This window comes from Ceratotherium simum, chromosome 18, assembly GCF_057802395.1.
Source record: "Ceratotherium simum simum isolate JZ-2026a chromosome 18, ASM5780239v1, whole genome shotgun sequence".
Classification (NCBI taxonomy): domain Eukaryota; kingdom Metazoa; phylum Chordata; class Mammalia; order Perissodactyla; family Rhinocerotidae; genus Ceratotherium; species Ceratotherium simum.
This window is the reverse complement of record NC_141917.1, coordinates 50321671-50339387: the sequence shown is the minus strand read 5'-3', so window position 1 is coordinate 50339387 and position 17717 is coordinate 50321671. Positions and strand designations below refer to the sequence as shown.

General features: G+C 43.4%; 1 protein-coding gene across 2 annotated transcripts in view; it reads right to left on the bottom strand.

The window, feature by feature from the left end:
- Positions 1–14816, bottom strand: part of RGS7BP (regulator of G protein signaling 7 binding protein) — a 99830-nt gene extending 85014 nt beyond the window's left edge. Inside the window, exons 1-2 of one of the 2 annotated variants that reach the window (XM_004422868.3) lie at positions 14055–14816; positions 13011–13177 (exon numbers count right to left, since the gene is read on the bottom strand). In XM_004422868.3, the coding sequence (XP_004422925.2) occupies positions 13011–13177; positions 14055–14219 (332 nt within the window). In that variant the 5' untranslated portion in view covers positions 14220–14816. The remainder of the gene's footprint in view (positions 1–13010; positions 13178–14054) is intronic. The other variant, XM_014781662.2, reaches the window with a different exon arrangement.
- Positions 14817–17717: the final 2901 nt, after the last annotated feature.

The following is a 17717-nucleotide window of genomic DNA, read 5'->3' as shown; positions in this document are numbered from 1 at the left end:
GGAAGAAACAGGTCAGTTCTTGAAACCCAGAATTCAGCCTACTCAGACCTGGGTCAAAGTCTGATCTGACATTGTCACTTTTAGGACTCGCATAGGCAAACAAACAAGAAAAACGGTGCCCAAGGATGGAGCAATTTGAGTAGACATAGTATGGAGGAAGAAAGTCTGAAAAATTCAGAGCCCAGAGAGAAGTGCTGAGGCCTCATGAATGCAGAGCCAAGATCAGTTCACGTTCCACTGGCAGCTCTGGTAAAGCCATAATTTTGTTATTTTTTCCTGCCTGCCTGTTTTCCTCTTCTTACTAGCTTAGGAAAACTTAAAAACCCTCAAATCAGCTGTGTGCTGGCTGAAGAGGTGCTTGTCCTGAAGTGTGGCCAGGGGAGGAGAGAGACTGAGTGGAAATAATAGTTTGTGGCAGTGAAAGGGAAGGAAAGCAGGTAGGCTAATCTTGGGCCACTCCAAGAAAGAGGCTGTCTAGGGAAACAGCCCTCATAGTGTCAAGAATAAAGACTCTGGCACCAGACAGACCAGTGTTCAAACCCCGGGCTGACCAAGTATCTTGACCAAATATCTCAACTTTCTGAACCTAAGTTTACTACAAATTGAAGATTTAAAAAAACACCTAGCATTCTGGGTGCTCTGGAAATCTTCCAGGCATGCCTCATCTAGAATCAAGGGAGAGCCCTGGAGCCTCATTTGCTTTGGATGGGACCACCATTTTGGAACCATAAAGGAGAAGTCAAAAGAATCACAAAGACTGTAGTCCTGACATGCTCAAACTGATGAAATACTCCCAGTTTCCCCCCACCTACTTAGTTGGCTCTACGATTAGGCCCCTGTAGGCTAGTCTCTGTTACCGACAGGTAAATGTATCTCCTAGTCAACATGGCAGCCTTTAAAAACGTTATCTCACTGGGTTCTAAGCAAATGTCATTTCAGATGAAGTCACTTAATCATGAAGTAATATGTGTAAAGGGTAACAACACATAGTTCGTTCTCGGCACATTTAAACTCCTATTTCTGTTTCACGTTGGTTCAAGGCAAGCAGTGTCCCCTAAGGTTTACTCATGGCAGGAGGCCTAAGGTCACACAAATAAAAGAGAAAGGACATTGCTACTTGCTCTCCAAAGCTGAGTCCAAATAGCATCATCCCCTCTATGAAGTCTTCTTTCCTGGCTACACCTACTCAAGCAGAGCTGATTGCTGCTTCCTTTATGCCTCCACTCTATTATCTACATATTTCTATTGTATCATTGATCACTCTGTTTTGCAATGATTTGTTCACATGTCTGTCTCTACACAGATGATAAGCAGTAAGCTCCTCAAGGGTAGGGGTTGTGTTTTATGTATCTTTATACCTCCAGAGTCTAGCACAGTGTCTGGCCCATAGTAGGTGTTCAATGTTTAATGGAGAAATGAACAAACAAACCAAGAAGAAAATGGGCAGAAAGGAGAGGTAGATGCTGACATCCTTCCACTTCTTTCTCCCCACTGCAGGACCCTTTCCTCACTTCTCACATCCAAGCTCCCTACCCTTCCTCTCTCCCCAGTCCTGGGCCTCAGGAAGCATCACTTTGGCTTATAGATTGGGAAATTTTTCTCCTCATTAGACAGCTAGTATGGAGAGAGATGTATAGAAATCAGATCATGAAACTTGTAGCCAGGAAAGCCACATGACATGGTCCTGGCCAACGAGATGTTCATGGGAGTTTCTGTGAGGTTTCTGAGAAAGTCCTTTAAAAAGGGACGCATTTAATGTCTTACATCTTTGCCTTTTGCTCTCTGTCCTTCCTACTTGCTGGGAACATGGACACAATTTCTAGAACTGAAGCGGCAATCTTGGAACCTAAAGGAAAAGGCGTGGAGTACTACAGAAATCTCTGTCTCGATACCTTTAAACCATGAACCAATGCTTGCAATCCTCTACCCATGGGTTTTTAATTATGTGAGAAAAATAAACTCTTATGTGTTTAAGTCACTGAAACCCGGCCTATGTTACTCGCAGCTGAAGAAAATTCCAAGCTTATAATCTGGTCTTCTTTCTTTTTCTCAGATATGCCACGGTCGGTTCGTCTTAGGACCTTTACACTTGCTATTCTCTCTGCCTAAAACGCGTTTCTCTGATCGTCACATGACTGGTTCCTTCTCAAAGTCAGATGTCAAGTTAGAATGTCACCTTCTTAGAGCCTTTCTGAATATGCTATCTGAAAATAACCACCCACAGTGCACCCATCATTCTTTAATATCATCCTATTTTATTTTCTTCATTGCATTTATCACTATCTGAAATATAGAGAGCTTTCAAAAGCTCTCCCTTTCTCTTGTTTCTTTTTGTCTTAGTCCATTCAGGTGCTATAAAAAAATACCACAGAGTGGGTGGCTTATAAACAACAGAAATTTATTGCTCACAGTTCTGGAGGCTGGGAAGTCCAAGATTAAGGCACCAGTGTGGTTGCGTTTGGTGAGGGCCCTCTTCCTGGTTCATAGCTAGTGCCTTCTTGCTGTGTCCTCACATGGTGGAAGAGGCCAGAGATCTTTCTGCAGCCTCTTTTATAAGGCACTAGTCCCATTCAGGAGGACTCCACCCTCATGGCTTAAGCATCTCCTAAAGGACCCACCTACCGATACCATCACACGGGGCATTAGGATTTCAACATATGAATTTTGCAGGGACACAAACATTCAGACCACAGCACTTCTTGATCACCCCCACCATGAATGCAGGGACCTTCTCTATTTTGTTCAGAACTGCTGTATCTCCAGCACCAAGAAAAGCGTGTGGCATATGGTAGGTGCTCTATGAATAGGTTCCCAGAAAGGGAATGACTTCCAGAGTTGGAAATGAATGTATTTCCCCATAGGAAATGCTGTCATATATGTTGAATAGGTTTATAATTTAGAGAATTATGGGGTAAATACCATTTATGACCTAACTCCTATATATAACAATGTTTATACGAGATAATGAGTTTCAAGTTCAATTTCTCTTAGTGAGCTCATTATAATCTCGATCATAGACTATCTTGCAGCTTATCCCCATACCCAGAAAACCCTGCCTCCCTACTTTTTATTCCTAATAGCTCATCAGATTTTAACTCGTTGATAAAATCTTTTCTTTGATTTATTAAAGGAAGTTTAAAATTTTCTTTTTAAAAGAGTCCTACTCAATCTTAGGTAGACTTTTTTTTTTTAATTGATTTTTTGAGTGCCACTACTTACGCTCCTTCCAGGCCCTATCCCATTTCACATCCTGTCTTGTGAAAATTATACTCGAGCCCTTTCAAAGGCACTTTGCCTAACTTCCTGCCCTCCCAAGTGGTTCCTGAACCGCTTATCTTTTCCATGGGTCTATTTAAAAGCAGAAAATCTTCTGAATCATTTTTGGACACTGCCTTTTGTTTTGGTTTTCAGTGTGAGGAGCATGGCAGACAATGATGAGTCTGTAAGGGAGACCCTGACATTCAGGACAGTAAATTATTTCTTTTAATAGCTAAAGAGTATGCCTTTACATACAGAAGCCATATATGTGGGCTAGTAGGATAGAGCCATCCTGTTAAACACACACTGAAGGAATAAAAAACAGACCAATTAGAGTAAGTAAGGAGTTTGCAAGTTAAATGGTAAAAGATAAGTCCAGAAGTACAGGCTGGGGACTGTGACAGAGATTTTAGTTGTTTCTCAATATCCATTCTCTCCCTTTTCCTTGGTAATAAAGGTGGAGATTAAGGAACCAGATCAAGAACCAGATATTTTGGTTCTTTAGATCTGAGGGCACCCCAGGTGATTCTGAGACAGACAACATCTCTCTCCATACTAGCTGTCTGGTGGGGACAAAAATTTCCCAATCTATAAGCCAAAGTGATGCTTCCTGAGGCCCAGGACTGGGGACAGAGGAAGAGTAGGGAGCTTGGATGTGAGAAGTGAGGAAAGGATCCTGCAGTGCAGAGAAAAAAGTAGAAGGATGTCAGGATCTACCTCTCCTTTTATTTAAGGCAGCAATGAGAAAAAAACACATTTCCCAGTCTCCCTTGTAGTTAGGTGACCATGTGAAATAGTTCTGGAAGAAGTTTTGTCTGGGTCTGCTTAAAGAGAGCTGACCCAGCTGGGAAGTGTGGCCTCTGCCCTTCCTCTTTTCTTCTAGTCTGGAACTTGGACTGATGGCTGGAGCTCCTGTAGTACCTTCTATTGTAAATTGAGGCTGAGGATGGAAGCTGTAAACTAAGAATGGGCGACAGAACAATGATTTCATGAAGCCACTACACCAGTTCGGAGTTGCCCATTCTAGGGCTGCTTTTCTGTGAGAGAATAAACCCTAGGGTCTTTAAGCAACTGCTACTTTGAATTTTTTGTTAAATTAGCCAAATGTAATCCATTTTGATACAGATGCTCACTTGGGGATCTTTAAAATATATCCCGGTGCCCAGGATGCATCTTACATTATTTAAATCAGAAATTCTAGGGATGGAATTCAAGCATCAGCAATTTTTTTAAGTTCCCCAAGTGGTTCTAGTGTGTAGCCCAAGTTGAGAATTGCTGCTTCAGACCAACAGGCCTCATATTTAGCATGTTCAAGAATCTCCTGGGGGATGGGGTGGTGCTTGTTAAAAATTTGGGTTTCCAGGCCTCACTCCCCAGAGATTTTGGTTATTTAGGTCTAAGGGCACCCCAGGTGATTCTGAGACAGGCAACCCAGGGATCACATTTGAAGAAACACTGCTTTAGGCAATGGAGAATCTTTGGAAGTTTTAAAGCAAAGAAATGGTGAGATCAGAGGAGAGTTTTAGGAAGATTAGTCTGGATCTAGCAAATAAATTGAAAAGAAGAGGTGAGAGATTGAAGGTAAAGAGACCAACTGGGAGGCATTACAGTAGTTGATGGCCTGAGGGGACATGATTCTGAACTAAGAGGATGGCCAGAGAAAAAAGGAGAGAAATAGAAAACTGAAATAGATAAAAACACCTCAGGACTTGGTAACCAACAGAATAGGGATGAAGTGGACTTCAAGATATTCATTCTTAATGACTGAAGAATACATTAGGAGTCTGACTTCTGGGTTATTATGTATTTCCCCCATTTGCTCGAACTCAGCTAAATTGATGTAGATTATTAGTTTACTATGTATCCACATCTGCAAATGTTAAATTGATTTTTGTTAACTTGATTGTATCTAGAGTTTCCCATTAGATGGGAAACCTTTATTTGCTAAATCAGCTCTTCTATTTAAAGGCTCAGACACTTTATCCTAACAACAATCTATTTCACAAATATAGAAATATATATATTTCACAAATATATATATATATAAGCTTAGTTTATATATATAAATATATGTTTATAGACAAGTAATATACATATGTGTATATATATGTAGATAGACAAGCAATTAAATGTTTTTCATGAAGTTTTACTTTCTTTTAAGTCATGTCCTATAGAGCAGAGGGAATAAATTATCTGAGTGACAGTATAGTTACCGCTCTGGAGCTGTGCTTTATGTAGATATCTTTTTGGAGGAGACACAACTAAACTCTCAAGGCCTAAGGGTTTAAAGAATGGTTTTAAAAGGTGATCTCAAAGGTAAATGATTATTTATTCAATATAAAGCCACCAAGCAGGCAGATGTTAGGGAGACATTTTATCAAATAACCTCAATTAAACATAATTACATTATGGGTAATTCTAAAATATACACTGCCCACCAGTTCGTTGTAATAATGAACGCCTATAGAAATCAATCTTAGGAATGCTCTTCAAGTCCTCTGTTATTTAAAAACCAGCATATTGGTTTTATAGTTACAAACCAGAAAAAAATAACAATCAAGTGTAATAGAAATATCATAAATTGTAAGCTAATCTAATTTCTCAATACTTACTAAAATCTGTGTCAAGACACAGTTTCTTTTAAGAATAGATTTTTAAATACCAAGTAAACTTAATAATCAAACAAGACACACACACCCTCGCCAAGCTTGCCACTCATGAATGAAACATAGCCTTGCTCTCTTGTACTTCACAGTATAAATAATAAAGGGACGATGAATTTTCATCAAGTTCGTTTTAGATTTAATTTTGTCTCTAATTGGAATATCTATTAAGAAGGCTCTAACAAGGTGAAAGTCATTAGATCTGTTCAAGACATGAAAAGGCTACACTTCAACAGGCAATGGGAGAGCACTTCTCTTGACTCCGCGGCACATTTGGTTTCGTTGCTAATGATAGCCCACTGCTTTAATCTGGAGTGAGTCGGTACTTTGTCCCTTGCTCCAGAGTATGCTTATGGTCCTTAAGCCACAGTATGAGCACCACTGAGGGACGCCTCACCTGCTCAGCTCTCCCATGCACACCAGAGAAAGCGAACACACTATATGTGGGCTGTCAGGTGCCTCTCCGACTCCCCCCAGTATTCTCTCCTGCAGTTGGAGTTTTGTTCCACCTTCAGATGGTAGTCATTAAATTGATTAGAGCAAAGTGCTAACCACACTGGGGATTCAGTACCTTTGTGAACACATCCATTTCATACAGAAAGCATTCTATTCCATGATCATCAACCCCATTCCTAATATGAGCTACAGTCTTGCAAATAATAAAACACTGGGTACTGGGAAGTCTTTGTGTGAAAGTGTTGAGGGAGTCTGTGGCTAGTTCTGCGCAAAACTCCATCCCCACTGGGCAAAACAATCCCAAGTGTACCTTCTACTGCAGGTGGGTAAAGGGAATTTGCTATGGGTTGAATTGTGTCTCCCTCACCCCTCAGACTTATACGGTGAAGCATTAATCCCTAGTACCTTAGAATGTGGCCTTATTTGGAGATAGGTTTTGCAGGTATAATCAGTTAAGTTAGCATGAGGTCGTACTGGAGTAGGGTGGGCCCCTACTCCGATATGACTGGTGTCCTTATAAAAAGTAGCAGTTTGGACGCAGACACACACATAGGGAGAAGGACATGTGAAGACAAAGGCAGAGATGCTTCAAGAAGCCAAAGAAACCAAAGATTGCCAGTAAACCACCAGAAGCTAGGGAAGAGGAGCAGATTCTTCCTCCCAGCCTCAGAAGCAACCAACCCCGCCCACACCTTGATCTTGGACTTGTAGACTTCAGAACTGTGAGACAAGACATTTTGTTGTTTAAGCCACCCGGTGTGTGGTACTTTATGACGGCAGCCCTAGCAAACTAATACAGAATTCTCCTCCCATCATTATCTCTGGCGGATAGCATATTCTTTTGGAGTAGATATAACTTGCCTTTCACTATTTGACCAGTGAGAATTAAAAGTTTAACAGCAAAAGCACCTGTGATAGGAAGGGAACATAAAGGACAGAGTGGGTGGTTTGGCAGGCCTGCCAACCAGGCCTCCTTCACTAACACCAAAGGCCTCCTCTGTCATGTGGATCAAAGAAAGCTGAGGGAGCTGCCTCCGCGGGCACCAAGCACTTCTGCACTCCACCACCCCACGTAACTGCTGCCGGCTCTCCTGACCTGTGGAAAGGAAGCATGAACGACCAGCCTGCAGTTCTCTATCCCCCTCTCCTTGCTCTCCCAACTTCCTCACAAACAGCAGGGAATGGACAAGAACAAGCTAGAGGTGGGACTGGGAAAAATAGAACAGAAAAGTCAAAAGGGAATCAAACTAAACTAAAATAGGCCAAAAAAAAAACCAGAAGAAAGAACACGAGGAGAGATGTAATGAGAAAAGGAGAGAAATATAGGCATGGCTGATCAGGAAAATAATTGCTGGAGGGAAAAACCTGAAATCTGTGGATATGGATCTCTAGGATATGCATTATATTGTTCCAGAAATCCATTAGGAAATTAAGAGTCTTCTTGTGGTCATGGTGTGTTCATAGCTCAACAAATTATTTCTGGAATTCAATCATCAAACTTCCTGCAGAGCGCTTATTTTCATAGCTCAGTTCTATAAACAAAGTCTATGTGATTCTACGTGAATTGACATAGAACTCTGGAATGATGAAGGCAGTAGACTCAGAAGTCATTCAGTTCAACCTTCTCATTGACGTGTACAGAGAATTTAACAGACTTAGCCAATGTCACACAGCCTATACCAGAACTAGGCCAAAAGATTTTGTAAATATTATATGATTTATGAAGAATCTAGGCCGATTTATACAAAGAAAATATTTCAAACTACTTTTGAGCCCTCACAACTCCATATCATTTTTAAGGTACTCAAGAAGGGGCCTTTTGATAGCCATCTGGGAAACTTCAAGCTAGAAAATTCCTCAAAACATAACGTAAGAAACCAAGGTAAACAAAAATTTATTCCAGCCAAAATATTTATTTGAAAAATATTTGATGGATTAATTTTTTATATAAATGTATCTGGACCACCTGAATTTTAAATATCTTATTAATAATTACACTAACACTAAACTGCACTTAATAGCATTTATTATACTAGGCAGGCTTCTAAGTGCTGGATGTATATTCACTGACTCAGTTCTCACAATAACAAATGATTTGGTCTCGTTATTTATTAAGCCCATTTTGCTGATTAGGAAGCTGAGGCAGAGAGAGGCAATGCCTTTGTCCAAGGACACACAGTTTGTGAGTGGTAGTGCTGAGATTTGAACACTGGCAGTCTGGCTTCAAAGTCTGTGTACCTAACCACTGCACCAGACTGCTACTTACCACTCTGTGGAGCAATTTGCATATCAATACACGTGTATCCCCAGTAAGTGGTAAAAGCCAGGATTTTATCCAAGTCTAATCTGATTTAGAGTCAACGCTCTTTCCCGTCACACCATACTGCCTCTCACATTATCATACTTAAACTTCACTTTGACTTTCTTGAGCAGCCCCTGACAGAGGTAGTGATGTGAAGATCCCATCCAACACAGACACCACAGAAGCAGTATAGGAAAGGGAATCCTACCCACCAGCCATAGCATGAACTCTGGGGTTTGGTGGAGGATACTGGCTCCATTAGGTCACACCTAGCTTGTGTGCTGTCCTCTTTTCTCTTCATTATCAGGAGGTGGTGTGGTTGATGGAACAGGCACTAACCAGGGAGCGAGAGACCTGGGTTCCCGTCTTAGAGCAGTCTGGGACTGGCAAAGTGCCATCGACAGGCAGGGCACTGTGCTCCCTGCTTCACGTATGTGGCTCCCTTAATCCCCTCAACTACCCCATGAGTGAGCACGACAAGAAGTTTACAGATGAGGGAACTGAGATTCAGAGAGTTAAATAATTCCATCAAGGTCACAAAAAAGGGTATTCATCCCAGGTCTGCCTGACCACAAAATCTTCACATATACCGACCAAGTTGCCTCTAAAGTCACTTTAAATCCTCTGAATCTCAGATTCCTCAAATATAAAATAAGGAAATTGTGCCAAATCAGTACTTTCTGTGCTGTGGAGCCCTAGGGGTTCTTCAAAGGTGTCTTAGAAGTCATTTTGGGAAGGAAGTCCAAGGAGACAGGGCCCAGACAGCTGCTACCTCTGTGAACACACACACACACACACACACACACACGTCAAACAGCACAGAGCAATGGCACTTGACCTGTCTTGTAAATCTGGCTTTCCACATTTAGACTGAAGGGGGGATTTAGCTGCTAAAACAAGTTTGGGGACCACTCTATAAGTGACTTTTAAGGCCCCTCTTAGCTTTAATACCCAGGAAGGGATCAGCGTTGGAAAGGTACAATAACGATGGTAAATCAAGCCTGGCACAGGAGACTTCGGATTCATCTGGCTAGCTCTGCCCAGAAAACATTCGATGCCTTTGAAGAAAACGCTGCGCCTGAGCTTCTGCTGATCTAAACACAATTTGAGAAAGTGTCTCAGTTGTGTCCGTGAAGATGGCCTTCTTACCCAGGGCCAGCCAGTGAGAAACAGTCTGAGTTTTCTTCTCTTCTGATCACCATTCCTTGAGGGTTTCAACTGATCAGGGATGAAAGGGATGTAGCATTTGTGGCTTAATTCTAACTCATTGGTTTTTCTCTTCCTCTCTGTTTATCTTGCCTCATCCTCTTTTCACCCCATCCACCTTCAATTCTGTCTCCCTCCTCTGGCCCCAATGCCAGGTGGTAGACAGTAAAGGAGTGGTCTATGTTGGTAAGAAATGAGAGAATTCATTTACTCCTTCAAGTCCTGCCTTTCCCCCACCTGTATTCCTACACAGAGCAAAACATTGGTGCTTGGATGCTAGCCGTCAGGCAGGCATTTTGGTGAATGTGTGGAGAGCCAAGTTTTATTTTTCCCCCATTTCTATAGCTCATACCCCCTCTATTCTACAAATGTGGAAAGAATAAAGACAACGAAAGGCAACTGTTAATCATGGTGACGGTGATCATATCTTTTTAAAAAACACTTATTGAGGTACAGTTTACATACCTTAAAATTCACATATTTTAAGTGTGCAATTCAATGATTTTTAGTAAATGTACAGTTGTACAACCATCACCCCAATTCAATTTTGGGACACTTCCATCACCCCAAAAAGCTCCCCCAAGCTCATTTGTAGTCATGCGCTGTTCCCACTGCAGCCTTAGGCAACCATTGATCTACTTTCTGCTTTTTATAGATTTGTTTTTTCTGAGCATATATACAAAATCATATAATATATGGTATTTTGTGACTGGCTGCTTTCATTTAGCACTCTCTTTGTGAAGTTCACCCATATGTTAGCATGTCTCAGTACTTCGTTCCTTTTTATATAACACCTTTTTGAATGGCAGCGTTACATAGAAGAAAGATCGTGGATTTCAGAAGCTTGCAAACTCGGGGCTGATCCAAGTTGTACCAGCTCTTAGGTGTGTGACTTTGGGCAAGTTCCCCAACCACACTGAGACCCATTTGTGGAATAAGGATAATAATCCCTCTCTCAGAGGATTATTCTATGAATTAGCTGGATTGTGTCAGTAAATAATGGGCACTCAAGAGATCCAGTCTTTCCCTCTACACATTCCCCAAGACCCTTTGCTTTTCTTACCTCTGCTTCAAATTTTAAAATAAATCCTACAGCCTCCCTACCAGCCTTCACATCAGGCTTGAAATGAGAGCCCACGTAACTAGCAATATCAGGAACGGAATTCCGCCAAGGGGAATCACATCCTTCATTAACGGAGCCCAGATGGTGAGGAGCTAAAGGGATTTCCTTCAATTATGTTGCTGTCATCTTTTAGAAAGAAAGTTAAACTGTATTTAATTATTATTTCAAGGAGGAAAATCCTTCAAATTCTATGCTAAAACATTTTAGCGTAGTTGGTTTTACCTTTGAAAGGCTCTAAAAACAACATATTTTCCCACTGATTCTTATAAAACGTCCTAAGAAACATCATACAAAATCAATTAACATCAATCCTCAGATAACATGTAAGCAAGTAGCAAAAGTCTACAAACCTCTGAGTAAATAAAATCCACGTCAAACCTTCGGAACTCAACTTTTAGCCAGTAGTTTCAGGCTCTTTCTTTCCTAGACCTTTAGAAGAACCTGAATTTCATGTGTGTAGCAAAATAGACTAAACTGAACTCCTTGTTCATTTCTCCCAGTCCACCTTCTCCGACTAGAACACATCAGCAATTTGAGTCCCGACTTAAAGGGATCCTGGACACAAAGTTTACAAAGATGCTATTTCCTGAGCACAAACTTCTCTGTTCTAAACCTGCTTTTCTTTCTGAATCATTGTTTCACTACAAATTATAACCCACCACTCTTCCCCTTCGTGTTTCTCATTGTTCGTCCTCCCTTCTAGTCTGGGATTTATCACAACTTCAATTCTTCCCCAGATTCCTGAAACACTGAATTCCCTTCCACCTCCTAAATTAACTCCCAGATTTACTTCCTGTTAAGTACAGTTTAACAGCTAAAATAGAAAAGGATAAGGCTTCTCAATACTTCTACTACATAAAACGGTTTTGTGACATTTTTTCTCTATCTCCCACTTGAAGGAAGTAAGCATAGTGTCTCTTTTTTCATGATATAAAAAGCCTGTTGTCAAGTGTAAACTAGTTATTATGAGAGGCAACACGTGGCTTTCTAATCTTTATATACCGATAATACTCACTGTACATATCACTGGCATTAAAGATGGAAAAGAGTGATTCTTTCAAGTAAGTAAATTAGAGGTAATTCCTACAAGTGATCAATCCACAACATTATCAGCTGAGTCTGACTCTCTTGAACTTCTGTGATAAAGCCATACTCACACAGATAAACAGATAAAGGCCATATCCAGATGGAATCAAACACTTTAATTAATATATTTGTGTAAGGATTCTTATGCTCCTTGCTCTAGGTACTTATCTGAAAACAGCAATTGTTAACAAAATCCATGACTAACTTTTCTCCCAATATTGAGAGATCAGGAAGAAGTGGATAGAGTTCCAGGAGAGTTTTCACTCACTGGATTATCACCTAAAGGGGTCTGGGAATCCATAAATGTGATAAAAATAAATAAAAATAATTTGGGAAGGGGCATAAACAGCTTAGGTTTAGTTAGATTTGTGAATTTTTCCAATCTTTAAAAAGCTATTCTTATGTTAAAACTTCCCTTTCGTACACTACAGTGAAGACCATAATTTATATCCAAGACTTTATTTTAGGGATTTTATTTTAAATGGCGTCATAGGAATTTGTCTCATGGTATAAATAGTTTAGTAAATCTGGGATTTAGCAAAGATTTTTCTCTCTACTGCACAGGCCTTGTGCAGAAGATGTCTAGCAGGAGATGACAAAATAATCTTGAGGCATGATGATTTAACTTCAGTTTGATGCCCAAACATTCTGCAAAAAATCTTAAGCCCCAAATTCCAATATGCAGCCAGCTTATGGAAAGTATATATTTTTTAAAAATCACTTAATGACCAAAATCTTCAATCTATATACAAAAATCACACAACCTTCGGGTTATTATTTGGCCTGTAGTTTGTTACAGTTCTCTAGAGAATCCTGATCTCAGGGTGATTGGTTAACACCTCAAATCTGCAGAGATCACCTCACCACCATAAATATCTGTCAGCATCCACGCATCAAATAATGCCAAGTGTCCTACCCCGAGATGGCAGCAAGTTTTTGGTGTGCCTGTCGGGCCATTTCACAGCCTTTGGTTCTTGTCTTGTGCATTTCCACCCGGAGTGAGGGGCAGCTGACCGAGACGTCCCCAATAGAAATGACCAACTCTCGGTACAGGGCCACTTGCGTGTTGAACTCTTGGACAAGCTGGAAAAGAAGCGAGTTTCTGTCACTAAACACCAGAAAGTTTCCTACTTCGGTGTACATAAAGGGGGGCTTTCACGGACCCTGAGCCACCTCCGCAGATCTCCAGCTTAAGAAGCCTACAAAGCGTTCAAAGATTAAGACACAAAGATGGCAAGTTCTCTTTGTTCAAGTTGTGTTTATTTTTCAGTGGTCAAGTCTGGTCACGGAAGCTCTATTTCCAGACCTACTTGCCCCCACCCGTTCAGACTCAGTTTCTGAAGAGCAAGAGCGTATTTGGAGAGCTACCATGCCACTCCTTGGTCACTAAAGAGTGAAGCTGGGAACTCTCGCATAGAAGGCTCCCCTCTACTACAGCTAGGATGTGAATTTGAAGCTGCATGGGGATAGAGGCCAAAGGTGGGATGTAATAGGCAAACCCTTTACCTCCTGCGGGCTCCGGAGCCTGAGGGGAAGTCTGGTCACAGCTTCTACGCTGGAACCTTCGTCCCTTCTGCAGCGCCCCGTGCGCTCTGTTTGGGTTTGTTTGCTACTGTGTCCCCACAGAGCAGCACCCCCACCTCTCCATCCCCTCCCTCCCTCGGGAGCAAGTCAGTTCACCGTGTCTTTGGCATCCACCATTCGCCGAGAGGGTAGAGGCACGATCTACAGCCGCTAACCCCAAGACCCTTGCCGTGGCACTTCTTTGCAGGGCCATTACGACCCGGGTGTCACCCGGAATCTGGGGGACTGCAGATTTTAAAATAGTGCATGTGCACGTGATCGGCATGGAGGCGCTGAGGGTGGGGGAGTGGCTGGCACTCAAGCAAACGATTAACATACACGGTTCTCCCACCTCCTCTCCAAAAAAAAAAAAAAAGAGGCGTAGTTTTTCACCTACCATCTTGCAGTCGTCCAGGGCTCGTTGGGTTTTGTGGGCGCTCTCGCAGCCGCTGCCCCTGCGCTCCCAATCCCCGCTCTGCAGCGGGGGCTTGCTGATCTGGAAGATCGAAGAGCGGGTGGACCGGCTGGGGCGCTTTTTGCGCCCATTCGGTGCAGAACTCATGCATACACATCCACCAAGCCGAAGCCGCTGGTGCAGTGCGCCCCGGCGCGGGCGGCCCGGTCGTTGCCCTGCGCGCCGCCGCCAAGCAGCAGGAGCCGCGACCCGAGGCGCGGCGCTCACAGGGTTGGGGCTGGCTGCGCGGGTGGGTAACCTTCAGCTTGAAGGAGAGCCGGGGAAGCGCTGGCTGTGCCGTGCAGCATCGCTTCCACTAGCAGCGAGGAAGGGGCTCGGTCAAGTTCTGCTCAGCAGTCTTGCGGGCCCTGTCCCAGGAGCTGGACGCTGGTGCGGGCTCGCACCGCCTTCCCCTCGGCATGGATTGCAAGGCTGGGTGAGAAGGAACGCGCCGCCCGGTGGTTCCGAGTTTCCATTCAGATGGGGGAGCAGCTTTCAAAGCCTGTGCTGCAAGGTGGGGGTGGGGGGGCGAGTCGTTCTTGCCTCAGTGTCTTCCCGCAGCAGCGCTGGTTCGTCTTTCCCCTCCCTCCCCCGTCACCGGGCCTGGAAGGGCTGGCAGTCCCCGAAGCGGGCAATTGGCTCTAATGGGCTGCCTTGATCCCTCGTCTCTCCGGGCTCCTCTGAGGATCCCAGATGAATCCGTGGCGGGACTGGCAGACGCAGGGAATGGGTCCGGCTGACGTTGCTCGCGGCCCCGCACATTGATAGGATGGGAATACTAATGTGATCCGTCCATACAACCCCCTTCCCCCTCCACAGTTTATGCACTTATCCAATCAAATTCCCGGGAACATCAATTGCAATATTACTTCATCTGCTCTATTATTAGAAACGAAAAGTGTCATCAGAGTGGAGCACATTGCCACATGCTGGGACCTAAACATGGATTTCAGATCAACCGATGTGGGCTTGAGGCCCTCAACATCTGACACTTGGGCCACAGATTATCAAAGCCCCAACCAAGGAGGAAGTGAGGTGTTTGCTTCAAAAGGAAGATCTCTTAATAACATAACAGAAAAGCTTTGTTTCCTGAGTTTTTTTGGTTGTGTTTTTCGTTTTTGTCTTGGTTCAGTGTGTGCAGGGACAGGGATGGGCAGCCAGTGGGGCAGAATGCACAGAGGCCTTCAGTCAAATTGGTCCCCATCCCATCCCTCATCCCATTATAGTTAAAACATAGTTTTAACTATAAAGTTCCTGGTCTTGCATTCCGGAGTCTCAGGATCCAGCTCTGAGAGTTTCCCCACAGAGACATGAACAAGTTAGAGCCAACAGGCCTCCCTGGGCACTCAAAAGGGTCCAATTCTCCCTTATGGGATATCAGTGACCCAGAGGCCAATGGAGGTAGCCCCAAAAGTGGACAGGACGCCTGCATGAAATGGGGCTACAGTGAGTTCCTGGGCCATTTAAGTCCACCGTTACGACTGACATCCTAAGATTCTTCTGGGAGAAAGAGAGGTGGAGTGGGCCTTCAACTCCAATGCTCTGAGAAAGCTTGTTCCCATGAATGATTTATTTGGACGGGACCTTATTAAAAAGGTCTGTCATAGTGGAACTAATTATGTGTTGAAAAGCTTAATGGAGAACAACTCAGAGGTTCCTGGTCAATCTCTTAAGGGAATATGGAGAGTGTACAGAGAGGGAGAGCCAGAAATAGCCAGGAGGGCTGACACTCTAAGAAGGGTGTCTGTAGAATTTTTTACCAGACAGGTAAACATAATAGGGTGATGTGGTATAATAAGAAAGATGTCTGGTCTTTGTCCCCAGTTCCTGACACAAAGCTCCTAAAACCCTTGGAATTTCTGAGTGATAAGGGTGACTGGAGCCTCTTGTCACCAGAAAGACCAAGCCTTGATTAGAGGTTTGGAACTTTCAGTCCCATCCTGCAACTTCCGGGGAGGGCGGAGGGAATGGAGATCGACTTAATCACAAATAGCCAATGATTTAATCAATCACACCTACATAATGAAACCTCCGTGAAAACCCCTAAACAACGGGGTTCAGGGAGCTTCTGGGTTGAATACAGGGAGTTGCTGGGAGGGTGGCATGGCCAGAGAAGGCATAGAAGCTCCACATCCCCCTGCCATTCCTTGCCCTATGCGTCTCTTCCATTTGGCTATCTCTGAGTTGTATCCTTTATAGCACGGGTAAGTAAAGCACTCTCCCAAGTTCCGTGAGTCATTCTAGCAAATTATCTAATCTGAGGGGGGCTTATGGGAACCCAAAAATTTGTAGCCTAGTTGCACAGAAGTGCAGATAACCTGGGGACTTGGTACTTGTGACTGGTCTGTGAAGTGGGGGCAGTCTTGTGGGACTGAGCCCTTAAACCTGTGGAGTCTGATGCTGACTCTCAGTAGTGAGTGTCAGAATTGAATTGAATTGTAAGATACAATTGGATATTTGGAGAAATGGTGTTGAAAAAGACACATTTGGTTGGGGAGGAAAAAATCCTAACAGGTGAATATCTGAATGGATATTCAGCTGCATTTGCATAGTACTTCACAACACATTGAGTCAGTTTTCCCTAACTAGAGTAGGGGAGCTCTCTGAGCCCCCACCTCAGACCTTGGTGCTGCTATCCTCCAGGTGTTTAGATGCCAAGACCAGGACGAAAGGCTCTTCTGTTGGCTGAATCTTTCCAAATATAGGAAGATAAAAGAGGGTAATTCTGTGACTGTTTGTCTTTCCCTTAGTCTCAATTTTCTCTCTACTTCCTGTGAGTAGGGAGGAGAGGTTGAGGAACACATCAGGTGATTTGGTGGGATTTGCTCGGGTTTGGTGAGTGGTTGGGATGCTGAAGGGGAAGGTACAGGGGGGCCAAAGGACTTTAGGAAGGATGGATAATACTCATTTGTAAATTAAGGCCAGTGATATAAACCCTTTTGTTACCACTAACTACCTTCCCTCCCAACTACCACCAAACTTACAGAAAACTCTGCTCTAGCCCACGGTTGGTGGTGCTTTGGAGAATTGAGGGAAAAGGGGCTGCATTTTTTGTGTGTGGACATAGGCTAGAGAAAACAGGATACTGGAGGTCAGTCTTCTGGAAATCTTTTGCCACCGCTCTGTTATTCCATTTCCTTTCCCTGCAGGGAAATAGTGACTGCCACTAGATTTGAGCATCTCAAATCTCCTCAGTAGTAGGTTTCTACTCCAGCTACAACCATCTGGTTTCTATTCCCCGCTTCTTCTGCCTAGAGACAATCTGAACAAATTAAAAGAAAAACAAGGCAACACAATTGCGCTGCCCTGTTTCTATGCCGCATTTCTTGCAGGAGGTGTGTATGTGTGCGGGGGAAGTAACTGGGTCCAATGCAATGCCACACCTGAAGGACTACGGGTTTGGAAACACGCTGGGGGATTAAGTGCAAATTGTCATTTGTAGGTGCCCCTTGGCCTTCCCTGATACACAGCCCAAGCCATTTTCCTGAGCAGGGAGAAAAATAGCATCAATCCCAGAGCTGTCTCTTCCAGGGACAAATGCTGGAATCAGAATAGCAGCAGGCAGGCTTCGTTCTCTCGCCTTCCCCCACATTCAAAACAGCGTGA